Source organism: Natrix helvetica, assembly GCF_964273705.1.
Source record: "Natrix helvetica genome assembly, chromosome: Z".
NCBI classification, from domain to species: Eukaryota; Metazoa; Chordata; class Lepidosauria; order Squamata; family Natricidae; genus Natrix; species Natrix helvetica.
Genome location: NC_138554.1, coordinates 89,200,292 through 89,227,018, shown reverse-complemented (window position 1 = coordinate 89,227,018; position 26,727 = coordinate 89,200,292). Strand labels below are relative to the sequence as shown.

Sequence of the window (26,727 nt, the reverse complement as noted above, 5' to 3'; positions counted from 1 at the left end):
TATTCCAGATATATTTATTTTTGTGACCTGAGTCTTTCCATTATTGTTCCCTTTCCCTTGTTCCAAGGAGGAGCTGCAGCCCCTCCCTCCTTCATGTCTTGTGTTTTGTCGCCTTTTTCACTACTTCTTATATTTCCGTCCTCTAGGAGGGCACTATGTTTTTTAACGAAGGCCTCTGCCTCCACGTCTGTGTTAATTCTAATTCTGTTTCCCTCCCAGAAGATTAGCATTCCTTCTGGCAATAACCATCTAAACCAAATTCCCTTATTATATAATTTCTTTGATAAGGAGGAATACTTCCTCTTATCTTTTTTTCGGAATTTGCTTAAGAATGGCAATTTCTTTATCTTTATCTTTTAGTGGTCCCCCCCCTCTGAGCCCCTAGAATCTCATCCCTCGTGGTCTTCCTAAGAAATTTAACATGTACTTCCCTTGGAACATTATGTGTTCTGGCATATGTTGAATTAATCCTATAAACCAGATCCATATCCCACCACAACTGTTCTTTATCTCTTTTAATATATTCTGCTAAAATTGTACTTATAATATCCTTAAGATCTTAATCTTCTGTCTCCGGTAGGTTCTGGAATCTGAGAAAGAAGGAAATTCTTTCAAGTTCTATCTTTGCCATAAAATTTTCCAATTCTATATCCCCCTTCTGGACTGCCTTAACCTCCTCCTCCAGTCCAGCTGCGCCCTCCTCTAGTACCCCAATTCTCTGTTTATTTTCTGTTATTTATTGCTGCATATTTTAAAGCTCATCTCTAAAATCTGCTACCTCCTTTTTCAACTCATTTTGACCCTGCATAATAGCTTGAAACATTTGAGTAACAGATAAATCCTTTGAACTTTCTCCAGTCTTTTCTTGTAAAAATGATGAAATTTTTGTCTATTGAATCGTTGGACTGGATGTAAAAGAAGTTGGTGCCGAGGCTGCTTTGCCTGTAGGTGTTTTTTTGGGCCCCATTGTTCAGAAAGAGTAAAGGTCTTTTGCAAAAGAAATGGTGTCAGTGAAGCGCTTAGCCGAATGAGTCCGAGAAGACAGGCAAATCCAAAAGTGAAAATTAACTCTCTGTCACAGTTCCAAGCCAGGAAGTCACTCAGAAAAAAAAAGGAAATCAAATAGTCCAAATTCAGAAAGACCACGTAATAGGAGAGGCTCCAAGAGTCCTTCAGGGGGGATAATATAAAGCCAGACTTTCTTCAAAGGTAGTTTCAAAAGGCAGACTTCATTTATAACTGCGAAGAAGAAGGAAGAAGGCCATCTTGGCTCCTTCTCGGGATCAGGAGCAGAACATTAAAAACTTCCATAAAACTTTCAAAATAACTCAGCAATCAGCTCTTGCAGTTATGATATAAATCTTTTCATATAGTTAGTTCAAGTGGCTAATTCAATTTTTTGCTCTCCAAATCTCCATTCTGAGATTGAGAGACAGTCCAAATGCCACTTTGTCTGAGAGGAGTAGAAGAAAAAAAGCAACCCCCCCTCCAATCTTCTTACTTCAAACAGATTGAATCCACAACTTGTAAAAAAGCTGCTACTTGTCAGTTAAAAGCAATTAAGGAGATTGGAGTGAATTTCTCACCTCCAGCACTTCAGCCGCTGCATGTAGTTAACTCTCTCCTTCCGGAATCCATTCAGTGAAGGTGCTGTTATGCACCCCCTACGCTCTCCGACTCCTAAGGCGAAACTGGAACCCCCCCCATGGCTGCCACCTATCTGGGGGGTTCCAGCAAGCCGCCCTATGGCAGGTGGTCCCTCTAAGACCCCCTGTGCTCCTAAAAGGAGCCCATTGGAGAAGCGAACAGCGGACCAACGTCCGTCGCCTTCGGAAATCGGAAGTGATCTCCACATTGAACCATTTTCTCTTGCCAGCATGAGTCTTTCTCTATACATGTTGAAGAACATTGTATGTACTGTAGCATATTTGAGATGGATTGTTGTTCTCCACATTCACATAAAGTATCTCCAATTAGGAAGCTCCATTTTCTTACATTGTCCTTTAATCTTCCTATTCCTGTAATGACTGTAGTGCAGTTTATTTACCTTAGCACTGAGGAGGCTTCACTTCTATAGGGAGGGGAGGAGCCAGCATTCCCATCAATGGGAAGGACTGTTGCTTCTAACAGTGAAGTATTCTCATTTTCCTGATCCAAAATTTCAGTTACAGTAATTCCATTCACAGTGTACTGAGCTGTATGTAAAATGGAGACAATGGCATGGAATTAAATGCTACTGATCCTGAAGTTCAAATGCAATATGTAGTGATATCTATATTTAATGAAGATTTTCAGAAAAACAATAAAAACATAAACTCAATGCTTTAAGCAATTTTCTTTTGTCTTTAAAAAAATGTTTCCTTCATATAAAAGCATCATTTAAGCTCTGTGACCTTGAAAAAGTTTACTAAGATTTTTTTTATTCAGTTCCATTATGTATTTGTTTCTCTTAGTACCGTATTTGTTTTATACAGTGCTTCCTGTCATTTGGGAGTGATGTTTGCTTTGTGGTCTATATTTATTTTTCCTATGCATTGACTTTTAAAGAGTAATAATCCTGCATATTCCCCACGCCCAGTGCTTCCAAAGTTTCATATTACAGCTATTTCAATGTTTCTAGTTCACTGGACTTTAAAATTAGAGCAAAGTATGAACCAAGCTAATTGCATTTTATTCACTAAATTATTACTAATAAGATACAGCTTAGTGCAGGAATCAGCAATTTTTGATGGTAGAGAAACATTTTGGTGAGAGGATTAATCAGGGCCCCAATGAATAGACCAGAGTTAAACCTTTTTGGCCTCAAGTGCCAAAATGGGAATGCCCATGTGCATGTCAGAAACCAGAAAAGCAGCCACTCAGCATGCACATCTTCTGGTTTCTGGCACGCACATGCACGCTGGCCAACTGGTCTTCCAGATTCTGGGGTGCATGTGTGCGCAAAGACCAGATGGCAGGTGTGCATGCACACCAGAAAACGGAAGAGTGTCAATGAAGTTCCCCAGCCTGCCACTTGCTCCTGCCCAATGCCCTACCGCTGCTGCTACTCTTCTGGGGTGCCAGTGCAGCCCCCACTCTTGCCACTTCCCGGCCAACGTGCTTCTTACCCCAGTGCCGGACATATGTTCCTCCCACATGGACTCATCTTCTGTACAGCCCCGTAGCCCTGGAAGAGTAGCAGCAACGGTAGGGCAATGGGCAGGAGCAACTGGCCAGCCCATACTGCTGCTCCCCCATTAGAGAGCTGGTACCATCTCCATGCATGAGGAGCTTCACACTCCTCTGGCCCTCCTGGGACAACTTGCCTCCCCGATGGTGGCTTCTCCAGCATCCCAGGCAGTAGTGGCAGTGCGAGAACCACCCTTGCCCCAGCAGCGGCAGGAGAGCAGGCAGGGCAGCCAGCCAGCCGGGGGTGAAGGAGCAGTGGTAGTTCTTGCACTGCTGCATCCAGCTGGGATGCTGGAGGAGGAGGAGCCGCCAGAGGAGAGGGCAGCTTCTCACGCATGGAGACACCATTGAGGGCCCAGTTCACTGGTAGGGGAGTGGCTGTGGGAGCCAGCCAGTCGCTCCTGCCCTTCGCCCTGCCACTGTCGCTGCTGCTACTGCTCTTGTGGGGTGCCCAAGCTGGCCAGGCACTCCAGGCCATCGACCACCGGTATCCCCTCTGCACATCTTTGGTCATGCAAGCCATTGCCTGTTGCTCTTCCAGGTTCCAGCAGGCCAGCCAGCTGGTCTTTGCATGCGCATGTGTTCCAGAAACAAGAAGACCAGGTGGCACACTGGCTGGCTGCTCTTCTGGAGTTCCCATGCACATGAAGACCAGCTGGCCGGTGCGCCGGAACTCAGAAGATCAACGGGTGATGGCTCACGTGCCTGGAAAGATGGCTCTGCATGCCACTTCCAGAACACGTGCCATAGGTTCGCCATCATGGGAATAGACCAATTATGATATGTAAGTAGAGCTGAGTTTCCTTGTTTTAACAGAGATTTTTGATTAAAGTTAGGGCTATTCATTTTTTAAAAATCTTTAAGTCTTGAGTGTTTAAAAATGGCAAGAAATTATACAATGGGTAGTAGTGGAAGAGTAATTGCTTGTATCCTGGGCCTCAAATTATTCATGTCTGGTTAAATATAATATGTGAATCAGGACATGCCTTTCCCTGCTAATTCTAATTCACCTTGCAGGGTATGCGAAAACTGTAACCGTGGTTTATTGTTGATATTGGCACAACTCACTGGAAAGTGAATTCACATGTTACTTTAATGGTCACTGATATGGACACCTCACATAGCAAGTTTATGAAAGATGTGTCTATATCGGGAATTCAGCAGGTTCTGACAGGTTCTGGAGAAGTGGTAGCTGGAGAACTAGCAAATACCACCTCTGGCTGGCCCTAGAGTGGGATGGGAATGGAGATTTTGCAGTATCCTTCCCCTGCCACGCCCACCAAGCAGAAACGGTAGTAAAAAAAATTGAATTTCACCACTGGTCTATATGTCATAAAGGCAGCTTTAATTTCAGTTGACTTTAGTAAACTGAAAACTTTAGTCAACTTTACCCCATAAAGGCTGAAAATTGACCCCTAACTAGGAATATCCCAGACCCAGGAATGGAATCAGCTTCTGGGACTCAGCTTCCCACAATTCTGGGGAGAAGCTCTGAAAATAATTCAGATGAATTCCAAAGAATTCTCAGAGAAGGCAGTGAAAATGGGATACTTACATTTAAGTCATGATTAATATTGCAAAATTGCTTCGCATGTCAGTTCCATTAATATTGACATTTATATACTTTACTGACTGTGATGCTTCTTTTCACCTATCTCTGTGTGTGAGCCAGACATTTTTATTAAAGTTCATATTTAATGTTAAGCTATAGTGTGATTAATTCACCTTTAGATTAATATAAAATGTGAACAAATACCCTGTATTTTCCTTTCTGGATTAGATTGAATTACAGTAAGACAAAAACCCAAATTAACTACATTAAACATAGCCAATATGTTTAGAGATAATAGTACACTTGTAAATTCATTTCAATCAAGAAATTGGCAAATATTAAGCAATGAAGCAATTAGAACAGAGTTTCCTGCATCTGTTGCAATTTCTATATATTCTATACATTCAAGAGAATTTTGGGATCTCCTTTAGGCAGCAAGGGTATGTATCTTATGATCCTGAAGCTTTAAATCTATTGTTAGACTGCATACTTTATAATCCCCCATAACTGGTGTTGCTAGGACTGATTGGAGTTATATGTCATAATCAATGATATCAGACTATTGAGAGATCAGCGATGGTCAATTTGAATTCAACACCTCCGTTGCAGTTCTACCACAGGTTTTCAACAACCATGACCATCCTGTTTCTGTACTTTGCCAGCTCTGAAACAGTGGAAAGGGATCCAAATAATTTGCTTCATCCAGGGCTCTTTAAAGCTTCAGTACAACTTTCTTAATAACCTTCCTTGAAAAGAATATATTAGAGACAGATCAGAAATTATCCCACAATGGCTACTTAAGAAGGGGTTGTGTTACTATTTCCTTAAGAACAAATGAGACCATCTTGTCTCTCTGGGAAGATTGCCACCATTTGGAGCCAACTACATGTTCCCAACAAGGCCTGGGTCTAAAATGCAGGTATATCCACTCACAGCTCCAAAGAGCCAGTACTTCAGACCCAACAATGTCAAATTCTTTCCAGATAACCAGATCATGCCTTAACTGCCACAGGATCTGCATAGAGTGCCTATTCAAACTGTTTTAAATTAATAGATTCATTTTTAAAAAATCCTCACACTTGCAGGGGATCTTACAACCCAGTCCTCCCCAGTAAGGATCAAATCACCTTTTAAAAGGTCATTGAATGGCAGTCTGCTAGTATCATAAAACTAGCAAAGTTTATATTCTTATTACTGCAGTTTTCTGCCGTTTGTTTTCCTGCAGCATAGCTCTTGCTGTTTCTTTGGGCTGCCCCCCGCCCCACATGTAAGTGTGGTTTAGAGAGTTTATTAATGTTGCCAACAATTCTCTTCAGCCAGCCTCAGAACTGTCCCAAATAAATCCAGCTACAAGCAATGGCCAATAAACAATGGAAAGTCGCTCCAACAAATAAGTCCACCAAAAAACTTAATCCACCAGGCCAAATTGAAATATACCCACAAGAACCCCTTGGCAAGATAAATTCAGAGTCTCCAAAGTCCAGCAGGAAACATGAGGAACAAAGACAGCCAGAAACTAAACACGTCGTTCCCAGCAATGCCGCCTCCTGCCTCTTATGAAAAATAGTTTTCCGGTGCAGCCCATCAAGAAGGGTTGGGCCTTCTCTTGAGTAATCTGGCAGATCTCCATTGCTCTTGCCTTTGCTCTGCACTGCATGTTCTTGGATTCACCATGGAAGGCAGCTCCTCCTCCTCCTCACTGACCATCCCCCCCGCAACCTGTCCTCAGCAACTGTCCCCCTGTAAATGTATTTTGGCTGGCCATTCAGTCATTAATTAACCCAGTTCCTGATGTGCCAGGAATGACCTCATCCTCCCTTGAGCTGACCTCTGAGGAAGAATCTGAGGATCCTCCAAGGGGGACATCACACTCTTCTGCGATTTCATCTCCCAGATCCCTCCTAAAAACCTGGGATTCCCCAGGATCCACTGAGACAAACCATGCAGGCACAATCAAGGCTGTCACCAACCTTTTGTCTTAATCTCTGAAAGCTGTTAAAATGTCTGAGATAATAGTCATTTGTCTTAGATCTCAGCTGTGCCATTCAAAGCCAAAGAGAGCATATTCCTGAAAGGCTCCTGAGTTCCCTTTCTGTGCTGCACACATGTTTCAATAATACAAGCCCTCCAAAATATACTCTTGCATGAGAAGAGTCTTATTACAAGTGGGAATGGAACAGAATGACCAGGAGAAATCACTGCTGTCCTTCTCTGCCTCTCACACAAGTAATAAAACTGTTTCCTTTAGCCCTCTACTTCTACTCATCTAGCTCCACAATCAAAAGCCCTTGACTTCCAAAATTCAGTTCTCTGGCAAACACAGCATTGACAAGCATCAAAAGTTCACAAAAACCCTAGTAGGTCAGCTAAGTCCCTGATGTTACATCACCTTGTGGTCCTAATTGTCAGTGAAGGAGAAAAGATGACAGCCACTTAAGATCATAAGCCCTGCAGAAGCCATTGGACTTTGACTAGCATTAATATTAGTCATCGTATTGATCCCACTCCTACACCTCACCTAATGAAACACCCAGGAAATACTGATCTACATACAAGTGCTATTATCACATCACAATGATATAATTTTTTTTTAATATAGCCAAATTTTGTTACTATATGCAAAATTACAATGTCTTAACTACTCATTGACAATCCACCACTAATCATAATATATTATCTTGTTTGGTTTTAATTTTGTAATTATTTTATGCTTTTATTTGTATTGCTGGTGTGTGCCTAATAATAATGAAATCTGATCCCACTACTGCTATTGCCTGCTCACATCATCCAGATATCACCAGTTAATACAAAATATTTGGGGTGGTTGCCACCAATGTTACCAAACAGCAGGCAGGAGGAACAAACTCCAAGGAGTCACTTGTCACCTCCACAGAGCAAATTTATATTTATCGACAAAGAAAGGTGAAAGTGGAAGCATTATGGTCCATCCCATATATGGGTAGACCAGGTTGCCCTGATAGAAAAAAAAACACTCCACAGAGCAAGTTCACATTTTTGCTGCCCCCGTTGCTAGCCAGCAAGCCAGGGTGTCTCTCTCTGCATTCTTCTCAGCTGATCACTGGCATCCAGAAACAAATGCGGAGCATTTTCAGTTGATCTGCAGATCTTCAGATGTTGAAACCGAATTCAAGCATCCTTGTGTCCAGCACCTCTGGCTCTCTGCTACTGTCTGCTCCCCTTCCAATGGTCTCAGCCAAGAAGTAGCCCATTACTGCTACAGCATCAAAGTACCAGTCCCTGTAGCTCTTGGATGCCAAAATCAGAATCCTTAGCACAGAATATAAACAGAATCTTCCACTTGCACAAACTGAACACAACCTCCAACAACCTCTATGATTCAGCAATACTGTCCTCTTATTGCAACTCTGAGCTATTACAAAAAGTGTGTGATACTTGTCAGGGCTATTGAGTTAATGCAAAAGTTTGCTTTAAAGTACAATTTTAATGAGAGAAGAATAGAAATTCCTTTCAACTTTTATTTCGTTTCATTTTGAGGATTTGCACAAGTCCTCTTATTTGAAGTGATTTATGTGAATTTCTGCCTCAAATTTCAATGTGGTATTTGCCCAGTTTTCACACTGTAGAAAGAAGAGAATACTGTCACATCACTGCTTTTGGAAAAGGCATACATCTATCAAAATAATTTAGATAGAAAAATATTACCAAAAAAATATAGGGAGTACAAAATAAATCTTTTGTACTTGTTTTTTGCTTTAGTTTAACCCAAGATCTATACTCTTTGTAATATATTCTCACCATAAAGATCATGCTTTCTAAAAAGTTGTATCTTTCTGAAGTCATAACAAAAAAATAGTCAATAATTTCCACATTTATAAAGGAATTGTCCTGTATTCAAATATAATAACATAAATACAAAATATTATCTTTATTTTATGATTTATGGTAGTCCAAGATATATTTATATATTTTAAGTTTCTTTCCTCAAAACAAAAAAATTACTGATAAAAAGTAACTCTTCTAATAGACTACTCAGTCTTATTAATTTTTTATATGAAATAAGAATAGATCTTTTTACTGGTTTTAGTAAAAGTCAGTTTTAATCATACATTTTAAATGACAAATTATTTGATAATATCAATAATGTGTTAAAAGTTTATATTACTTCTTTGTTTTGATATAAGGAACACTTGATTAATTATTGCAATTTAAAGATTTCTTTCCAGACTCTAGTTATATTAAAAGTGTACAGACACATTGTGCTAATGTAATTTCTTGCCCCTTTGTACTGAAGAAGCAAGCTTTAGGTACAAATATTTGCAGAGCAAGATGAACCTTTAGAAGGTCAAAAGTCTGCTTAGAAAGTGCCATTGTTGAGGCCAATTTAAAAACTTTTCATAACACTCAGTTGATGAATGAGGTTGAATTTTTTCAGTTAGTTACATTTTGTCATTTACATTTTCCTTACAAGACTGAATTTTAAACCCATACAATTGATTTTAATGTGTGGCATTTTTTCCTGATCAAGTATTTCAAGCAAGAGATTTTGCTAAAAGGGCTTTTACAATATACTAGAAAGTTATACTGTATTTTTCGGAATATAAGATGCACCTTTTTTCCTCAAAAAAGAGGGTGAAAAAAACTGACTGTTTTTTGCTCAATTTCACCTCCCCCCCAGGCCCCAGGAACACACTATAAGCTTCCTAAAGGTTATCCATGCCCTTTTTTGGCAAAAAATGGGCCCGTTTTAATAAAGAACGGCCCATTTTTTCTCATTCTGCCCCCAGGAGCACTCTATAAGCCTCTTAAGGGCTATTCATACCCCTTTTTTGGAAAAAAATGGGTTGTTTTTGGGTGGTTTGCAGAGTGCAGAATCTTTTTTTTTAAATTTGCCTCTTCAAAACCTTGGTGCATCTTTTACTCCGGTGCATTTTATACTCTGAAATATATGGTAATTCTTACTTCGATTGACAGATTGAGATGATTTCCTATCCTTCGTCTGAGGCATAAAAGGAAGAGTAAATGTATCAAAATTGTCAAAATCTAGATAAATAAGATATAGCCTAACCTCTTTCCATAAAATATAAAACTCAATGGTTGTTCAATATATCAGGTTTATGCCATAGATTTTTAGATGTTACAGAAACCAATTTCTGTAGTTACTTCTGACCAGTTTCCCTTATTGCTCTTCACCTGTAGACATAAGAGACGTGGTGACTCAGTGGTTTAATGACACTAGAGTTGGTCTTTGCTGCAACTTTTTGAGTCCCAGCACAGAGTGGCAGGCTGTTCTGTCACCTACCTAGCAGTTTGAAAGCATGTTCTATTCAAGTACATAAATAGGTACCACTTTGGTGGGGAGATGAGCTGGTGCTTCATGCAGGAATCAGATTCCTGCTGGTTTCTGAAAGTTCCTGGTTGCAAATCCCATTTGCAAGGCAGCTTTTGTGGAAGGAGGGGGCCTGGCTGCTGCTGCAAGAAGAGCCACTTGTCTTCCTTTCTGGTGCTAAGCTAGCTCTCCCTTCTGTGATACACCTTGGGAAGTGAATGAGCATGTATCACAAAGGAGCTAGTAAATTGGCAGCCAAGCTACTACTTTGATTAACATTGTACTCTCTTGGCTAATTTAAACAATGCCATATAACAACAACAACAACAACAACAACAATATCAGCATATAGATAGAATCTTGCCAGGCTGTTTGCATAAACTGCCTTTTTGTCCTCTGAAAAGCAGTCCTTCCTTCTGGGAATCCAGACTACATTCCACCACAATAACATCATTAAAAGGTAAAGGTTCCCCCTGCACATATGTGCTAGTCATTCCCAATTCTAGGGGGCGGTGCTCATCTCCGTTTCAAAGCCGAAGAGCCAGCACTGTCTAAAGTCATCCATGGTCATGTGGTGACTAAACACCGAAGGTGCACAGAACGTGTTACCTTCCCACCAAAAGTGATCCCTATTTTTCTATTTGCATTTTTTACATGCTTTCGAACTGCTAGGTTGGCAGAAGCTGGGACAAGTAACGGAAACTCACTCCATTACGCGGCACTAGAGATTCAAACCGCCAAATTGCCAGCCTTTCTGATCAACAAGCTCAGCATCTTAACCATTGAGCTAACAGATCATTACGTTATGCAAATTATTCAGGCATAATTGTCATATCAGGTGTTCTAAACTTGCACCAAAGTCTGCTTCCAGAAGTTTTATTCTGAGGCCATAATAGAGCCTGCTTAAGCTAGTGTTGATTTTGTGGAATACAGATGATGTGATAATCCAGGTGGGGCTGCTTTTCTCTGAGCTAAAAAAAGAAGAAGAAGAAGAAGAAGAAGCAGATTTTCATTTAGGAAGCAAAAGAAAAACTGAGGAAATCTATGAAATACTCTAGTGATTTGTTTTCTGATTTCTGTTGGATTTGAGAAGCTATGAATGAAAAAAAAATGTCACTATAGAATTCCTTTCCTTTTTGTTCACCAGACCTCCTTAAGCTATAGTGTCCGCATTCTGAATATTTCTAGATGGGATGTGATTGAAAGGAAATGTTCTTGTTGGGCAACATTAGAAGAGCGGCAAGCTGCCAAGCAGCACTTAAAAACCATAGTCTAAAATTGGCTAATGTTGCATTGATGGACTATTGCCAATTAATACAAATGAAGAACTACATTCAAACAAGCATGATATAAAAATGTAGATGACTGTATTGCTTCAGTAGGGAAAATTCAAAATGCAAAGGTCAGATAAGATAATCACTTAAAGACCAATGAAATGTCACACAATTCTGAACAAGTTTTTGGCTCACAAGAATTTCTCTTTAGGGTAAAGTTTAAACAAAATATGGAGAAAGAAAGGGATTTAACCTCTAAATATGTCATCTGTAGTACCCTTACAGTAGAATGCAGGAGTAGTGCCGGCTCAATGGGATCAGTTGTTGCTAAGTGCTAATTTTAAATTGTGCTAATTAGACGAAGTAATAGAAAGTGTAATTCAGATCTGTTTCCACTTGAATGACTATGACAGAAATAAAAGTCAGGAAAATTGTTACCAAGGGCTAACAATTTTAAAAAGCATTATTTTGGTCTTGAGAACTTCAGGTAGGGTTAGTAATTTTATAATGTTGCCTGACTGATTTAGAAGGTTTTATATAAGCATTAAGGTACCAATTTTGGTCACTAATATGTTGGGCCTATGGTTATATGTGGGGGGGAGTGGAGATACAAAAGGATACTGGACAGAGATGGGTTCCTACCAGTTCGAACAGGTTTGGCTGAATAGGTAGTAACTTGGCCTGCCACACCCCCGTACTGGTTCCCTTGGCGGTGCCATAGGCGCCATCATGTTGTTAGGTTTTTTTTTAGTACTGCGCATGGACACGTGCAGCGCATCTCTGAGCAAACCTGCAGTAGCAGCAGCCGGAACCCACTCCTGATACTGGATGAGTTTGTACAGTTACTTTGCCTACTTTGTACCATATAAAGACATATAGCTTGAGGTTCATGGACAAATTCTCATCACAAAGGACTACAGTTCTGATCTTTGTAAGGAGTCCGATGTAAGTATTTGAAGTTTCTGTCAATGTAAATTAATAATACTTAAATTCTGGAATGAGAAAGAGGAGCTTAGGTACTTAGATAGTGTACATTATGTTTAATAATACTGTATTTGACTACTTTTCTAGAGTTTTTTTTAATGCCAGATGAGGCCTGGGATGAATAGTCAATATAATTGACTAAATGCCTTGTTTATGCTGTGTTTATTTCTCTTTCCTATTGGATAACTTCCTACATTGGCAACTAGAAATGTGTTTTAATATAACAGAGTGTTAGTTCTCATTTTAGAGAAATGATGGAACGTTGTTAAAATTTTTGTACCAGAGTCTATTGTTAATTTATGACATGCACTTTTATAGATGTATAGTATTGAATATTCTATTTTAATACCACATTGGCTTTTATTCTTGCTAACAAAATTGTGTATTAAATGTACCACTGAAATGTTTTCTTGTATGATCAGTGAAATAGTCAGATGTGAGTATATGGATTTAGGAGATTGCCTATCCAGCTATGCTCTAAAAGCAGACTGAAATTATAGAATGTTCATTTTCATAAGCTGACTAAACAGTTTGACCCATCTATTCTAGTACCATTTAAATCAGTTTTGATGTCAACTTATTGACATCAATAATTATCTTAATATTGCATAAATAAAATGATCATAATTATTAGATTTATAATAATTGGACTAATATAGCCTTGGCCTGATCTGGCATTGCTGTTCTCATGAGAACTTGAACTTGGATGTCTTTGGTCCAGTGGAAAACTTAAATAACTCAACTCAACTGCCTTTTAGTTGTTTACATGCATGTTATCAAGGCTGACTAAAACAGGAAGGCCCCAATGGCTGTTTTTTTTCATGCCTGCTGTCAATTGTATCATTGTTTACTATAGTTATTTCCTGTCTTTTCTCTTGAAAGCTTAAGGAGCAATACCTGAGAATCTCCTCTATTTTTATGCCTACAGTAACTCTGAAGTGGGTGGATTTAGTTTAAAAAGAGTAATCTACCCAAATACATCTACTGAATTCTGTGGACATGACCAGCTTTTCAACTTTCTTCTTGGTATCTGTTAGAGATGGAAGTTACAATAATTGCAGTCTAACAGAACTTGATGTCACCAAGTTGAAGATATTTTAGTGGCACAAGTAGGCTAACAGGAAGATGTATTGGACATTTTATGCATCTTCTCAACACTAATTTTGCCATTGGCTGGCCATTTGCCATCAAGCCCTTTTCTTGTTTTAAGTAAGAGTTATGGAATTGTGACTGGGTTGCCCATCATGCTAAATTATAAGATAGTGTGAAACAAATCAGTTTGATTGGAAATGCCTGAATATATGAGAAGAATGCAGTTGCACTGTCCAAATATATATTGTTATGTTTAAAATACTCTGTCTTTTGACATTTAATAACTGGGCCCTCCCTTTGACTCAATAATTTTTTTCATTTCAGTTCATGAATATATGGACTTAATTTTGCAATATATTTTAAAACTTTGAATGCTGATATACTGCTAATTGTCAAGAAAGAATTTTCCATGTTTTGTGTTGTTTTGCTTTTATTATGCGAAAATTCTCTACAGTAATTGATAAGCATCCATGAAGGGTCCATACCTCCAGTCAAAATCATACTATTGCATAAAAGTAGGAATATGGGAAATAAAATTCAAAATTATTTTTAAATTGCTATTTCCCATAGGAGAACAGGATATGCCTTTTCTGTTGTCCAATCTCAATCTTTCTTTGAGACAGTAAAATTTTATTATAAAATTATATTATATTACAATAGGAGCCATTGCAATTATCATTTGTTATTTGCATTAGGGAGACAGTTTCCTATATTTAAAAAAAAGATTCACAGAACAATACTGCTGCTATCTATAAATAGAGGGAGTACAACCATAACAGGAAGATGGAGATTTTAAAACAACAACGAAGAAGAAGAAGCTATATACAGCATTGTTCTTTTGAAGCAGTTAGAAATTCTTTAAACAAACTGGCTTATGTAAATAAGAGTTTTGGTCAAGATGTCATAGCCATTGTTTAGTGTTCTTTAATAATGACAGCAACAACAAGGATTATTCAGGCATTGCATTGACTAAACAAATAACACGCCATTAGAAGTGTAATTGGAGATACTGCAGTATTTATTCTTAACTTAAAATATTTTCACTAACGGGGGCTAATTTTCCACCTGAAAATTGCATTGAACTTTCTATTTTAATGGAAATATTTCTGAGGTTGCTTTATGATAGAAGAGCTTTTCCCATCTGCATACATGTTATGGTACAATTGGTAAAATTTGCAACCCAATTTTCTGCCCTTTTAAGGCTTAAAATACAAAAGCTATCCTGTAAGCTATTAAATATGATAAGCACATATTTTAAAAATGAAACATTCAATTCTTCTCAAAACTTGGAAAAAGAAATGTATTTGTGTGGAAGACCTGTCCATTGTGCATTGTAACCTGCCTACTGCAGCTCTCAGATCTTCCAAATTATCTACCTGGGTTTATCCAAAGCCCATATTTTAAATATTTTTCAATGACCCCCAATTTAGAATAAAAAAAGAAGTCAAATTCAGATGCCCATAGTAAACCTCTTGATCCAGAACCTTTTCATCCACGCTGCTGGAATCTAAACCAGAGCAAAGGGGAGAGAATGCTGAATTGGTTTGAATGCTGAAGAAGTGCCTTAGGAGTAATTGTTGGTCAGCAGCAAGTTAATTATACAACTGTTAAGCTCAGAGGGTGCTTGGCTATCTAGAGCTTAAGTAGGCACATGACTCAGTGAGCAAACAGAATGTGTAATTTCCCACAAAACTGCCGTGTTCTTATAAACTTATAGGAGTTAGCTAAACTTCTACATTTTTAATAGTCTACTGACTGTACTTCAATTTGGCAACATAGTGCTGGCCTCAACTGGGCAGGACCTGACTTACACTTTTGCTTATTTATTTTGTAGTAGGCCAATTGCTGTTCTTTGAATTTAGGTCTGTCTTGCCCCCAATACATTGTGGAGCTACCCAGCCTGAAATATCTTCAACATGTTGGGGGAGGCTCCAAGGTTGCTCAGACTCCAGAATTCCATGTGGATTGTTTCCAGTATGCACCAGATCCACCTTGCCTGGGAGATCTTAGGTGTCTTACACTTTGGGCAAGTAGTCGGGAATGGGTTTCATATTAGACATATTTGGTGCCCACCAGCAGAAAGCCTGCATAGCACACCCAAAGGCTGCAGGATGGTTCAATTCTGGCAAATTCTAAGGGATTTTCTGCAGCATTTGCCAAAGCTACCCAGCTTTATTTTCTGCCAATGATTCTTAAGGCTTCTTATTTCTTCTACATAATAATTCAAAACCACATCAGTATGGTTCAATGCTGCTACTTCGTGAATTCTACGCAATAACGTCTTTACGTGCATCCTTTTCTTTCTTACTATTATGTCAGACAAGATTACAATAAGAAACTAAACAGATTCCACAAACTATCAAAGCAACCATGTGCTTCAACACAAAGAACAATCAGGTTATTATGAGACAAGCTTATATAATTGTGGTAGGTAGTTCTTCAACATACCTACCAAGCAGTGGCTAAGAATGAAAGGATTGTTCTATTGTGTGTCCTAGATACCTGTGGTATTAGAGCCGAATATATTTCCTACGTTGGCTGGGCCTGTGAATCTTAAATCAATGTGCAAGACATTTAAACTCTGTGGAAATCTGTTCACTGTATTACCTACTTATTTACAGCTATGGATTGGACATAATTTATCCGAGAATATCCAGCCTGACCTTTTAAATTCTAATCAAGAAATGTGTAATATTATTTTGAAGTTTGTCAGGCTCAGTAAAATGTAGTCCTTCGTTTTCCTGAGCAAGCTGAAAATGTCAACTATCTCTTACTCCATTATATCTCAACATTGACCAAAATAAATGAACAGCGCCTCAGACCACATACCATGCCTAAAGTGATATTATCTGGGTGTTTTTCTTAGGAGGGGAAAACACAATTTTGCCACTGATGAGAATCAGACAGCAGAATTAAAATCTTAATACTACTCAGTCCCTCCTATCCTTTAGCATAGCAAAACATACTGTGGTATTTTAATATATTAATACATTTAATATGCCCTTTGTGATTGCTCTTAGTTTCATTTAATGCATAGAGAATATCAATTAATTAAGCTAATAAAAAGTTATATAAAACATTAATAACAAAATTATGTTATTCTGGCAATTTTAACTTTTTATGTCTATAGCCATTCCTGAAGATGAGAGTTTAAATAACTAGGATGTGTGGACATGTGCTGTTAAATAAAAAAGTAGTAGTTTATTATTAGCAGGGTGGATCTGCTTTCCTGACTTCAACTTAGAACTTCCAATTGATAATGTTGCAGAGAACCAGAATTATAACCATGGTTGGATTAATAAATCTAGCAATTCAGAAAAAAATGAAGATAAACATGCTGAGCTCAATCACTAAACTGACTAAAATGGAGAGAGACAACTGTAGCTTTGTGTGCTTGGGACTATACTTCAAACTGTGCATTGTTACAGATTAAATAGAAAACTAAAAATTATTTTATGTCCAATATTATTTATCATTTTGGACATAAAACCATGCAGAAATACTTAAAATATTAAATAACTTAATTGCTGTTATTTACAGCACAGAAATTAAAATATTAACCCAATTTCATCAAAGGATATATTAGAAATTACTATAGTGACACAAAACAAATATCTCTGTTGATCAGTGGTGACCTCCAGTGGCTGCAATTGCTATTTTGTATGAATTTGTAGTCAAGCTGTAGTCTACCCAAATCCAATTCTGTTTTAGAGTTCTCATGATCACCTAAGATCACTATAGGAGTATCTTATTTGATAGGATGAGATTTTATTTTAATGGAGCAGGGAGAAAAAAGAAAAGAAAAATCAAACCTGAAAATTTGTATTCTAGAATCAGATTTTATTAAAGTTTTTTAAAACAATTCTTATATATTTTACTTATACATACCATAATAACATTTTTCTTCATATATTTGTATACTTTCAATAATAATATATTATTTTTCTTTTATTTGTAGATATTAGGCTTGCTAGTGTGGATGTTGATTGCTGGAACCGACTATTTCCTGTACCCTGTCTTTGGATGGATAATGTTCGTGGCTGTGTTTTACTGGATTCTTACACTCTTTTTTTTGATTATCTATATGACAATGACCTATACGAGGATACCTCAAGTGCCATGGACCACAGTCGTGAGTACACATTCATTTTTTTACCGGAAACTCAAATATACTGTATACTACAGAAAAGAGGGCCGTGTGACCTTCATACAGACCTACAACAGCCTTTTGACATTTCCCAGAACACGTGCAGTGGATGAGACCATAATAATTGGCTTGGCATTGTTAGATTAAGAAGATGGATGCAGAAGCTTATGCAGTTCCCTTAAGTAAATGCACAATACATTTTAAGTGGAGCTGTATTTCCCAGGGAGAATCCCAAGCATCTTTTATTTGCTTGACCAACTTATGTCAAAAGTTCTGCTGGCATAGCATCATTTTATGAAACACTCCATACCATCTGAGCCAGTTTTTTTTTTTAAAATCCACATACTGGTTTGACAAGGGAGGATTAGTTAAATGGAGATGAACCTTTCCCCATGTGTTAGCTACCAAAAGAATATCCGCAAGCAGCTTAACTTCCTCTCCCTTTTCTGATAAATTAGTCTGTAATTTCCTTGGCACTAGAGGGTTGAAAGGCAGCATACTTGAATTTGATACATTGTTTTGCATGCCAAATGTTACTCATTCAAAATCACTGTCAAGGCGCCGGCTGAAGCAGAATATATACACAGAAAAATTGAGATTGCCAGTCTGACCACATATATCTTCGGCCTCATTCAGTTTGACTTATCTTGGCCATTGTGATCTTCACCCTTGCCAGAAATCTTTAATTCATGGGTGTCAAACTCAGATCTCCATGATGGTATCATGTGATGTATTGCAACTTTTTTACCCTTCACTAAAATGGAGGTGGGAGTGGCCAGTGTGTGACGCCTCCAGCCCTCAGGCCGGGAGTTTGACAGCCCTGCTTTAATTGTTTTTCTTAGCCAGCTCTTGACTCAATTATATCAGGGTTACCATTTGACTGTTCTGCTGCAATCATCAATGTCTTAGGAGATCCTGGTATCACATGAAGCTGTGTACACAACAGTGGTGGATTGCAGGCGGTATGCCCCAATACGGGCATACCGATGCCTGCTGGGAGCACCGGGTACTGTTCTGGTACGGTGCTCTGGAGGGTCCACCCTCCCGCCTGAGTTCCTTACCTGTATTTGAGCTCTTCAGCGCTTCCGCACATGTGTACGGAAGGTATGGCGCCTGCGTGACGTTCTACCAAGCAGCTGGAGCATCACAGAGGTACCGCGCAGTGCATGTGGGAGATGCCGGGCCCCGTTGCATCATACCAGTTGCACTGGGATCTGGAACCCACCACTGTACCCAATAATGGGAAGAGTACAGCTTGTACAGTAAATCTTTTGTAAGAGAAAGGTTTTCCTCTTCTTTTTAATAAGTAGGTTGGAGGCTTTTCTCACCAGCAAATTTACTTTGAGAAATTATGTTCCTTAAAGTTCAGACAAATATTTAGCCGCAGTGGCTTTCTCCCCAACTTGATGCTCTCTGGATATAAGGGAATACATCTTCATGTGCAGCCTGTTATGGCCCTCCAGTGAAGCTGACAGCAGATTTGGACAGGTTGGGGAGGAACATGGGCCAGTCCTGTAATCTGGGGAAAGCTCTGATGAGGGCTCTGTTTCAGAGGCAGAGAGGGGGCCAGAGCCTTATGCCAGTTATCAGGTGCCTTCAGTCAGATATCAGTGAGGCAGATGAACAGCTGGAGCATGTTACTATGTACGCATGCACAGAGTTGCCAGATGAAGGGAACAGCTAAAGAACAGGGGTCAACTTGGGAGTAAAGCCATTTCCTCCCAGAGGAAATAAAAGAGGAACAAAAGGGGAGTGGAGTTTGCAGGAGACAATTAGTTCACTTAATTGGCTTGTGACTCTCCGAGATTCCAAATTTTGCAGATATTGGCATGGCGGTTCTCCAAGCCAGATAAGGTCTGTGACTGTAAATTCTCCCTTGAAAGACTTTGCTGTATGTGAATGAGCAGAATTAGGTTCTTGGAGCTTTTATATGCAATTATCTTAAGATAGAGAAACAAATATACACATTCTCTGGGGAACTGAACAAACACACTTCCACATCAGTGGAACACAATTTGACCACTTAAACACTGTCAAAAATCAGCATTAATATTCCAAAGTTACTGCAACCGAAGCTATGACTGGGGGAAGGGGGAACAAAAAATATATAATTCACTAGGAAATGATACAATTGTGCATAGAATGATGTTTGCAGAGGGGGAGAAATGCTGATCTTTTTTTCCTCCTAAATCCTGTAGGGTCTGTGTTTTAATGGGAGTGCCCTTCTCTTGTACTTAATTGCTGCTATTTCAGAGGCATGTGAAGTCACCAAAGAACTTGACTACCACAATTACAATAGTTGGGCAGCATCTTCGGTAAGATCACATTTAAACTTAATATCAGCAGTGAGGGAATAATGTGTTTTTGCTTTGGTTCATTTACCTCCAAAATATAAGATGATTAAAGATAATTGATAATAATTAGACATTCTTAAAATTGTTTTTAACTTTTGTTTAAAATATTACTTCAGTCCTGCCTTTTTCAATTAGCCACTTCATGTAAGATTTATATATTTCCCTATTTATTATTAATAATAAGAATTTTCCTTATTTAATTGCTCTGCTATTTGGACCTTGGAATGTAGAGACAAAATCTGAAAAAGGGCCAGTGCAGAGAATTTAGAAACTGGCAACCCAAAACATCTGGTTTCTTCTTGCACAGTAACTCTCCTGACCACAACTGTTGACACATTAACCTGTCCTGGATATGAGAATTAAATGAACATTGTAATATGAGTTGTAAAGTAGGCAAATTGCAGTTAAAAATCAAAATGCTGGAAAGAAGAAAAAAAGCTGTCACTTGGTTCTAAGATGGTCTCAATCATATTGCAATTTTTGTTTCCCCCCCCCCCCCCATACTAAATATGGCCCTTCGCTGGAGTTCTTGATGAAGTAGACTGCCTTTATATGTGAGGTATACTATAGCCAGGTATACTATAAAACTAAATTCCTTTGAGTAAAACTGAGCTCTCCATAGAGAGCCAGCTTAGTGTTAAAGCATCAGGTTAGAAACCAGGAAATAGTGAGTTATAGTTCTGCCTTAGTGACTGGTCAATAATTCTCATGGCCCTAGAAAGGAGGCCCTGGCAAACCACTTCCAAAATATCGGGCCAATAAAACTGCAGTAATAGTCTAGGCAGTTGCCAGGAGTCAAAAACTGACTCAAAAGCATTTAAAAAATTGTCTTCACTTAAACAGCCTACAGCCCTGTGATTTTTAGCTACTCTCCTATTCAAATACGGATCATGCCTGAGTTTGTAATCTTAGCATTATCAATCTAAGTTAGGTATATGCCAAGATATAAAGTGGCTGATTTGATCTTGTTTAGCAAATATTATGATTTATGGTAGAATATTAACTAAGCCACTATGGTTTGTGCAACAAATTGTGATATAGAATGATGGAAGAAAATAAGTGTGATCTTACTTTCCTCCCCTTATCTTTGCCTGGAGTCAAATATTAAGATGTTAGATTTACATAATTATGTCCCTGTGGCAGATATGTATGCACAGGTCATTATAGTTCTCAATAGGTTATGCTTCAGTATAATAAAAATGTTGTCATCTCATTGATGTATTTCGTTTTCCAACTCCCTTTCATCTCTTTCTTTTATTCCAAGGCAGAAAATGTTCTTACTTAAATATTGTTATTTCTCCCATAATAACTTCTAAAACTAAAACTGCCTAGAAAGGCCAAATTCTTATGTTGAAGTTATGCATGAATTTAGCATTTGGAAAATGCTTCAATCACATGGCAATTACGCATCTTTGGAAAGCAAATAAAATCCTTTGCTTTCTTTTTGAGAAAAAAACATTGTTTTTAGCCTTTCATGCTATAAATATATGGCTGAGTGTGTGTGGAAAACTCTTGGTAAAATTTAAGAATCTATGTATAATGGAAGAATGATAAACACTGTAGATGACATTTGTTTCAATTTACTTTTTGTTTACTGAGAATATTGGTTCTCTAACCTATTGGACTGTTAGATACAAGACAATTTAATAAATGTTTATTTCCTTTTCCCATGCAAATGAAATCAGCATTTGTAGTGCTATTAAGCCACGCTTTTGTGCACTTCTTAGGAATAAAGCACCATGGAAATAAACTTGTCAAATACATACAAAACAGTAAAGAAGCAATATTATTTAACTACTCATTATCCTCCAGTTAACAGCAATCAAAAATGTCACTTGTTTTCACTAATGTCACCATGAAATTGCTTCTTGCAAGGATTATCCTAATATTATGAATATATTAAAGTCCAATAATATTTCTTCCACAGTATTTATTGTCCTGCTAGGAATGAAAACAATGTGATTTTAAATTTATTTTTGTACTATCTCCTCTATTATATTTTAAATATAAATAAAAAATCTGACTGAAGATTTTTACTGTTTCCTAATCATTTTGTTTCTCTCCTCTCCCCCCCCCTTCCCCCATGTAGTTCTTTGCCTTCGTTGTTGCTTCCTGCTATGGTGGAAATACCTACTTTAGTTTTCTATCTTGGAGATCACAGGCCTTGCAATAAGTATTATCTTCTAATGAAACAGCTCAGTATGTAAATGTTATATAATTTTGATGAAAATATTTAGGTAATATGGTTTTCACTCAAAAGTAAAAACAAATATTTCTTTTACAAATTATGGAACGGATAGTTCACCTGACAGAAATGGTTCTACACTATTTTCTTTATTAACTTCATTTGAATTAATTGTTGTGACATGGCTCAGTTACCAAAAAACAAGAAGCAGAAGGAAGAATGGATGATATAGGAGGGAAGAGAAGAAAGCATGGAAGCGGTTCAATGTTGTTTGCACTGGGGGCACTTTCATACACTATTGTGCTCCTTTGAAAGCTGCTCCAGATCTCAGGATTCTTGTCAATAGTGTCACAGAGCATTGTGCAACCAGAGGCACTATCTGATGGGACTGATTTAAAATCTGAAAACTTTTGTAACATGAAAAACATGTATTCTCACATAAAATACTGTAACTAGAACATGTTACTCTTTGTATCAATTCATATTATTTCCTTAGGTAGTGTATATTGTTGTAACAAAATCAGTGGACTTCAGTTGTTTTCTTCATAAATGTTTTTGTTTAAGCATGCACTTATTTATTAGAAAAATCCACTATTTTGTAGAACCTTCTTTTTTTTGCAAATGTGTATAATCTTTCAAGGCTGTAGATTTATTACAGTATTACAGTTACACTGGGGAATAGTTAATGATTCACTGGGGTATATATATATATATATTTAGGGAAGCAATTGAATAAAAATGCATTACTATAATAATCTTGCCCAAGTCTGTAGTATGATCGCTCTTAACATACTGTGTTCCATTCTAATAACTGGACCTCACTTTAGATCTGGAAAAGATGCAGAAAAAAAAGAATTAAAGTGATCAGGGACATGAATAATTTCATTTAAAAATGTTGTTTTTTTTAATCATTTTTCTTAAATGATAAGAATGTGGTACATGATGCAATACTGAAAAAGCAGGTAATAATGTTTCTGTTTCCTACAATGCTAGAACTGAAGAGTCATTATTTTATGACTCTGAATGGTATAAGATTTGGGGCTGATAAATAGGAAAGACTGTTCCAAAGAGCACAGAGCTTAACTCTGGAATACTCCTGAAGGATGTGAGGATGACCACCTTAAACCGCTGTATAAGGAATGAAACAAATTAAGAAAGGACAGAGGTGCCCATTAGACCAGCTGCTGCTGGCAGCATCCCTCTGAAAACTAGTTGCTGAGAAATATCAGTGAAAAAATTAATAAACCACTATAATTTGTGGTTTCTTTAATCAGAACTCTATACTTTAGATTTAATATTGGTTACAACATTAGTGAAAAGATGGCTCCATTTTGAGACCCACCCATGTAGTGCAGTGCTTTTAAAATGCCTGGAAGTTGAGGAATCAACCCCACTACCAACCCTAGCTGATTTTGGTTCATCTCTTAGGGTTACTGTTATGGGAAAACATGCAAATTGAACTTGTGTGGGAAAGTTTTGATATGAACAAAAACCTAAATAGTAAAAAGTTTTAAAATGTCATTGTGCATCCTCACTTCCTAAGGATCTTTACCATGTTGTATAAAAATTATTTGCTGCTGAACTACCCCCTTAAAAGCAGAAATCTTATATAGACTTAGGTTCTTGGAGCTTTTATATGCAATTATCTTAAGATAGAGAAACAAATATACACATTCTCTGGGGAACTGAACAAACACACTTCCACATCAGTGGAACACAATTTGACCACTTAAACACTGTCAAAAATCAGCATTAATATTCCAAAGTTACTGCAACTGAAGCTATGACTGGGGGAAGGGGGAACAAAAAATATATAATCTTAGAGAAAGTTTTGAGATTTAACATAAAAATATGAGAGTTTGCTTTCAGAAATAGCAACGAAGTTTTCAAAAAAAATGATGCACTCATCCATATTAAGCATAAAATGGGGGACACTTTTCTTACATATTTCTGGCATATTTCTTTAACATAGAATGCTTATAACTTGCCAGTTTAGTGTAATGATTAAGGAGTTCGGCTGGAAACCAGGAGACTGAGTTCTAGTCCCAGCTGGGTGATTTTGGGTCAGTTAATCTCCCTTATTCCAACCCATGTCACAGGGTTATTGATGTGGGGTAAATTAGAAGAGGAAAAAAGCATTATATGTTTACCCACTCAGGTTACAAGTAAAATAAAAAGTGGTTATTAAAAAATCTTGTCAATCTTTTGACTGGTGAATAGCGCAACACAAGCACACACACAAACACATAGAGGTAGTCAATTCATAATTGCAGATTACAAAAACAAATTTCTACAATGTGCTTTAATTTTACATTGGGTAGATTTTACTTGCTCCTGAAAATGCAACAAAAACTATCCATAGGTTGGGGAACATCATGCTATCCCATTGTTGATGCCCAATGTACCTCTCATGGGGGAATCTTTTCTGGATGTCTGAATTGGATGGGCAGATTTCATTTTGGCAAGCTGTAACTATTGATGCCTGATGTATCCAGAGTTCTATAGATCTCTGATTAACCTGACTTCATGTCTCAAATAGCCAGCAGGCCAGTTCATCCAGATTATATTATGTAAAGTCTATGATGTACATGAAAAATTTAATTCTCACAGTTTAAGATCAACAGGCTATATTTTTAAGTAGGCCCAGTTTCACAACCAGGAATTACCCCAGAATACTACATTGAGTATTTTGTGGGATACTGAATTTATAACCTATGTAAACTTTACCATATCCATGGTTAAGTTTTTTATAATGGAAATGTTCTTTAATTTTATGAACATTAAAGTAGTAGAATAACCACTGAAGCATCATAATTTTTAAAATGAAGGACTAATGCAGTACCATCTGAAAACCTAGTGTAAAAAGAAACTAACCAATTTTGTCTTTGGTTTTGTCATCTTCAAGCAGATTCAGAATTCCATGAATTTGGAATTTCTTTCCTATTTCCCCCCCTAAGAATTTCAGTGTTAGTGTGACAGTCATGACAATATACAATTAAATACTTCACAATTCAGCCTGAAGCTGGATTAGTCAGATTCTTCCATTTAACCCAGCCATTGACATTTTTATGTGTAAAATACAGAGTGCATCACATATATTATCTCTAAGCAACTTGAAGGAACAATTGGATTAAAATATATGTGAAATTAATTACATTAAACGGTCTACAAGTAGCAAAACCATTTAGGCTAAAGTAAGCTCATATGAGTTATATAGTCAGTAGGTGGTCGTATCTAGCTAACCATGTCTGAATAGAGAATCCAACCAGGATATTTCTGATTATTAGATAGTTGAACGCGAGACTGTCAGAGAATGCCAAAGTTTCTGGCTATGGGAAATTGAAAAATATTTTGGAAGGTGATTGTGGCAAACTTTACAGAATATATATGCTATTTCTGAGAAAACTGCTATCGGTGTGTCCATAAAGTCACCAGTAGTCAAGCTTGATCAGTCTTTATGTCATGCAGAATGCTCTCAAATCAGAGTTAATTTCCAGCTAGCAATTATTTTATTTAATCCTTATAGTTGGGGTAAGGCTCTATAATTTTGGGACACCTTGAGAAATTCATTTCCTGAATTCTCAGTTTTAGCTATGTTGGCATTCTGAAGCTTCTTTCAGATGCCAATACAATGTAGTGAATCTCAGTAAGAGAGCATTGCCATTGGATATGGAGTTCTGTGACAGTAAGATGGGTGGGTGAATACATTTAATTAATAAATAATCCCTGCAGTTGACCATACATGTTCATTGCCCTACTTTTCTGCAGACTACGCACTTCCAAAAGTATGACTGCTATTCCCAGAGTTTGCCACCATTATGTTCTTTATAACTGGAAGATCCAGAGCTGGATAAGGTCTAATTCACAATCTATGGGATCAGGCCAAGGATCTGCTTCAACATCGGGTCCTAATTATATAATAAATATACTCTTTTAACTTATACTGACTTTTCTTTTAAAATAAAGTGTACGGTTTGAAGTCACTTCTAGATTTCTTGGTATTCAGAACTATTTGCTTTTGATTTCTATTTGTACTTATATTAAGAACTTTTATAAGGCATTTAGGAGAAAGAACCCTTTTAACATCTGCATTATGATTAACTTTTATATGAGCTATTCTCGTTTATTTGTCCCAACAGGCTTAAAGATACTCTAATCAGTCTTAAACTTGCAGAATGCCTATAAAAACTTGCAACTCTAACCAGCTGTTTCTTTTGCTCTTCCATTGTTTTGCTTTCCATGATCATGACAAACTCTAAAAAATACCTTTTAATATCTTATTAGCCTAATGATGTAGCTCTATTTTTTATTTCCCCCATTATACTCTTAAGACGACCATTTTGCAAAATAATTACCCATCCGCTTTCGAAAGACTTTCGCAGCAGCAGCTCCGAAGCATTTCACCACTTCTTCCCTCGCCACCAATTTAATAGACTTCCTGTTTATCGTATATGTGTGCGGAGAGAGGAGGGGGCCCTTTTCTTCCATCTGCCACCTCCTTCCTGTTTTACCTTCTCTCTCTCTCTTCGCGCGTTGAGCACCGACGCAGCACTGGGTTAAGCGCTTCAGGAGCACGCTCCCCGACATGATTCTCTTCCCTCAAACCAGTATCTCCCCCCCTACCACCTTACTCCTCTGGCTTTAGTGGGGCGCTGTCCCGGCT

The 26,727-nt window shown here is 37.7% G+C and overlaps 1 protein-coding gene across 1 annotated transcript in view; it reads left to right on the top strand.

Moving 5' to 3' along the window:
- CMTM8 (CKLF like MARVEL transmembrane domain containing 8) overlaps window positions 1-24,922 on the top strand; it is a 33,474-nt gene extending 8,552 nt beyond the window's left edge. Inside the window, exons 2-4 of the mRNA XM_081971297.1 lie at window positions 17,337-17,510; window positions 19,724-19,840; window positions 21,969-24,922. Coding sequence (XP_081827423.1) covers window positions 17,337-17,510; window positions 19,724-19,840; window positions 21,969-22,052 — 375 coding nt within the window. The 3' untranslated portion in view covers window positions 22,053-24,922. The remainder of the gene's footprint in view (window positions 1-17,336; window positions 17,511-19,723; window positions 19,841-21,968) is intronic.
- The last annotated feature ends 1,805 nt before the right edge of the window (window positions 24,923-26,727 follow it).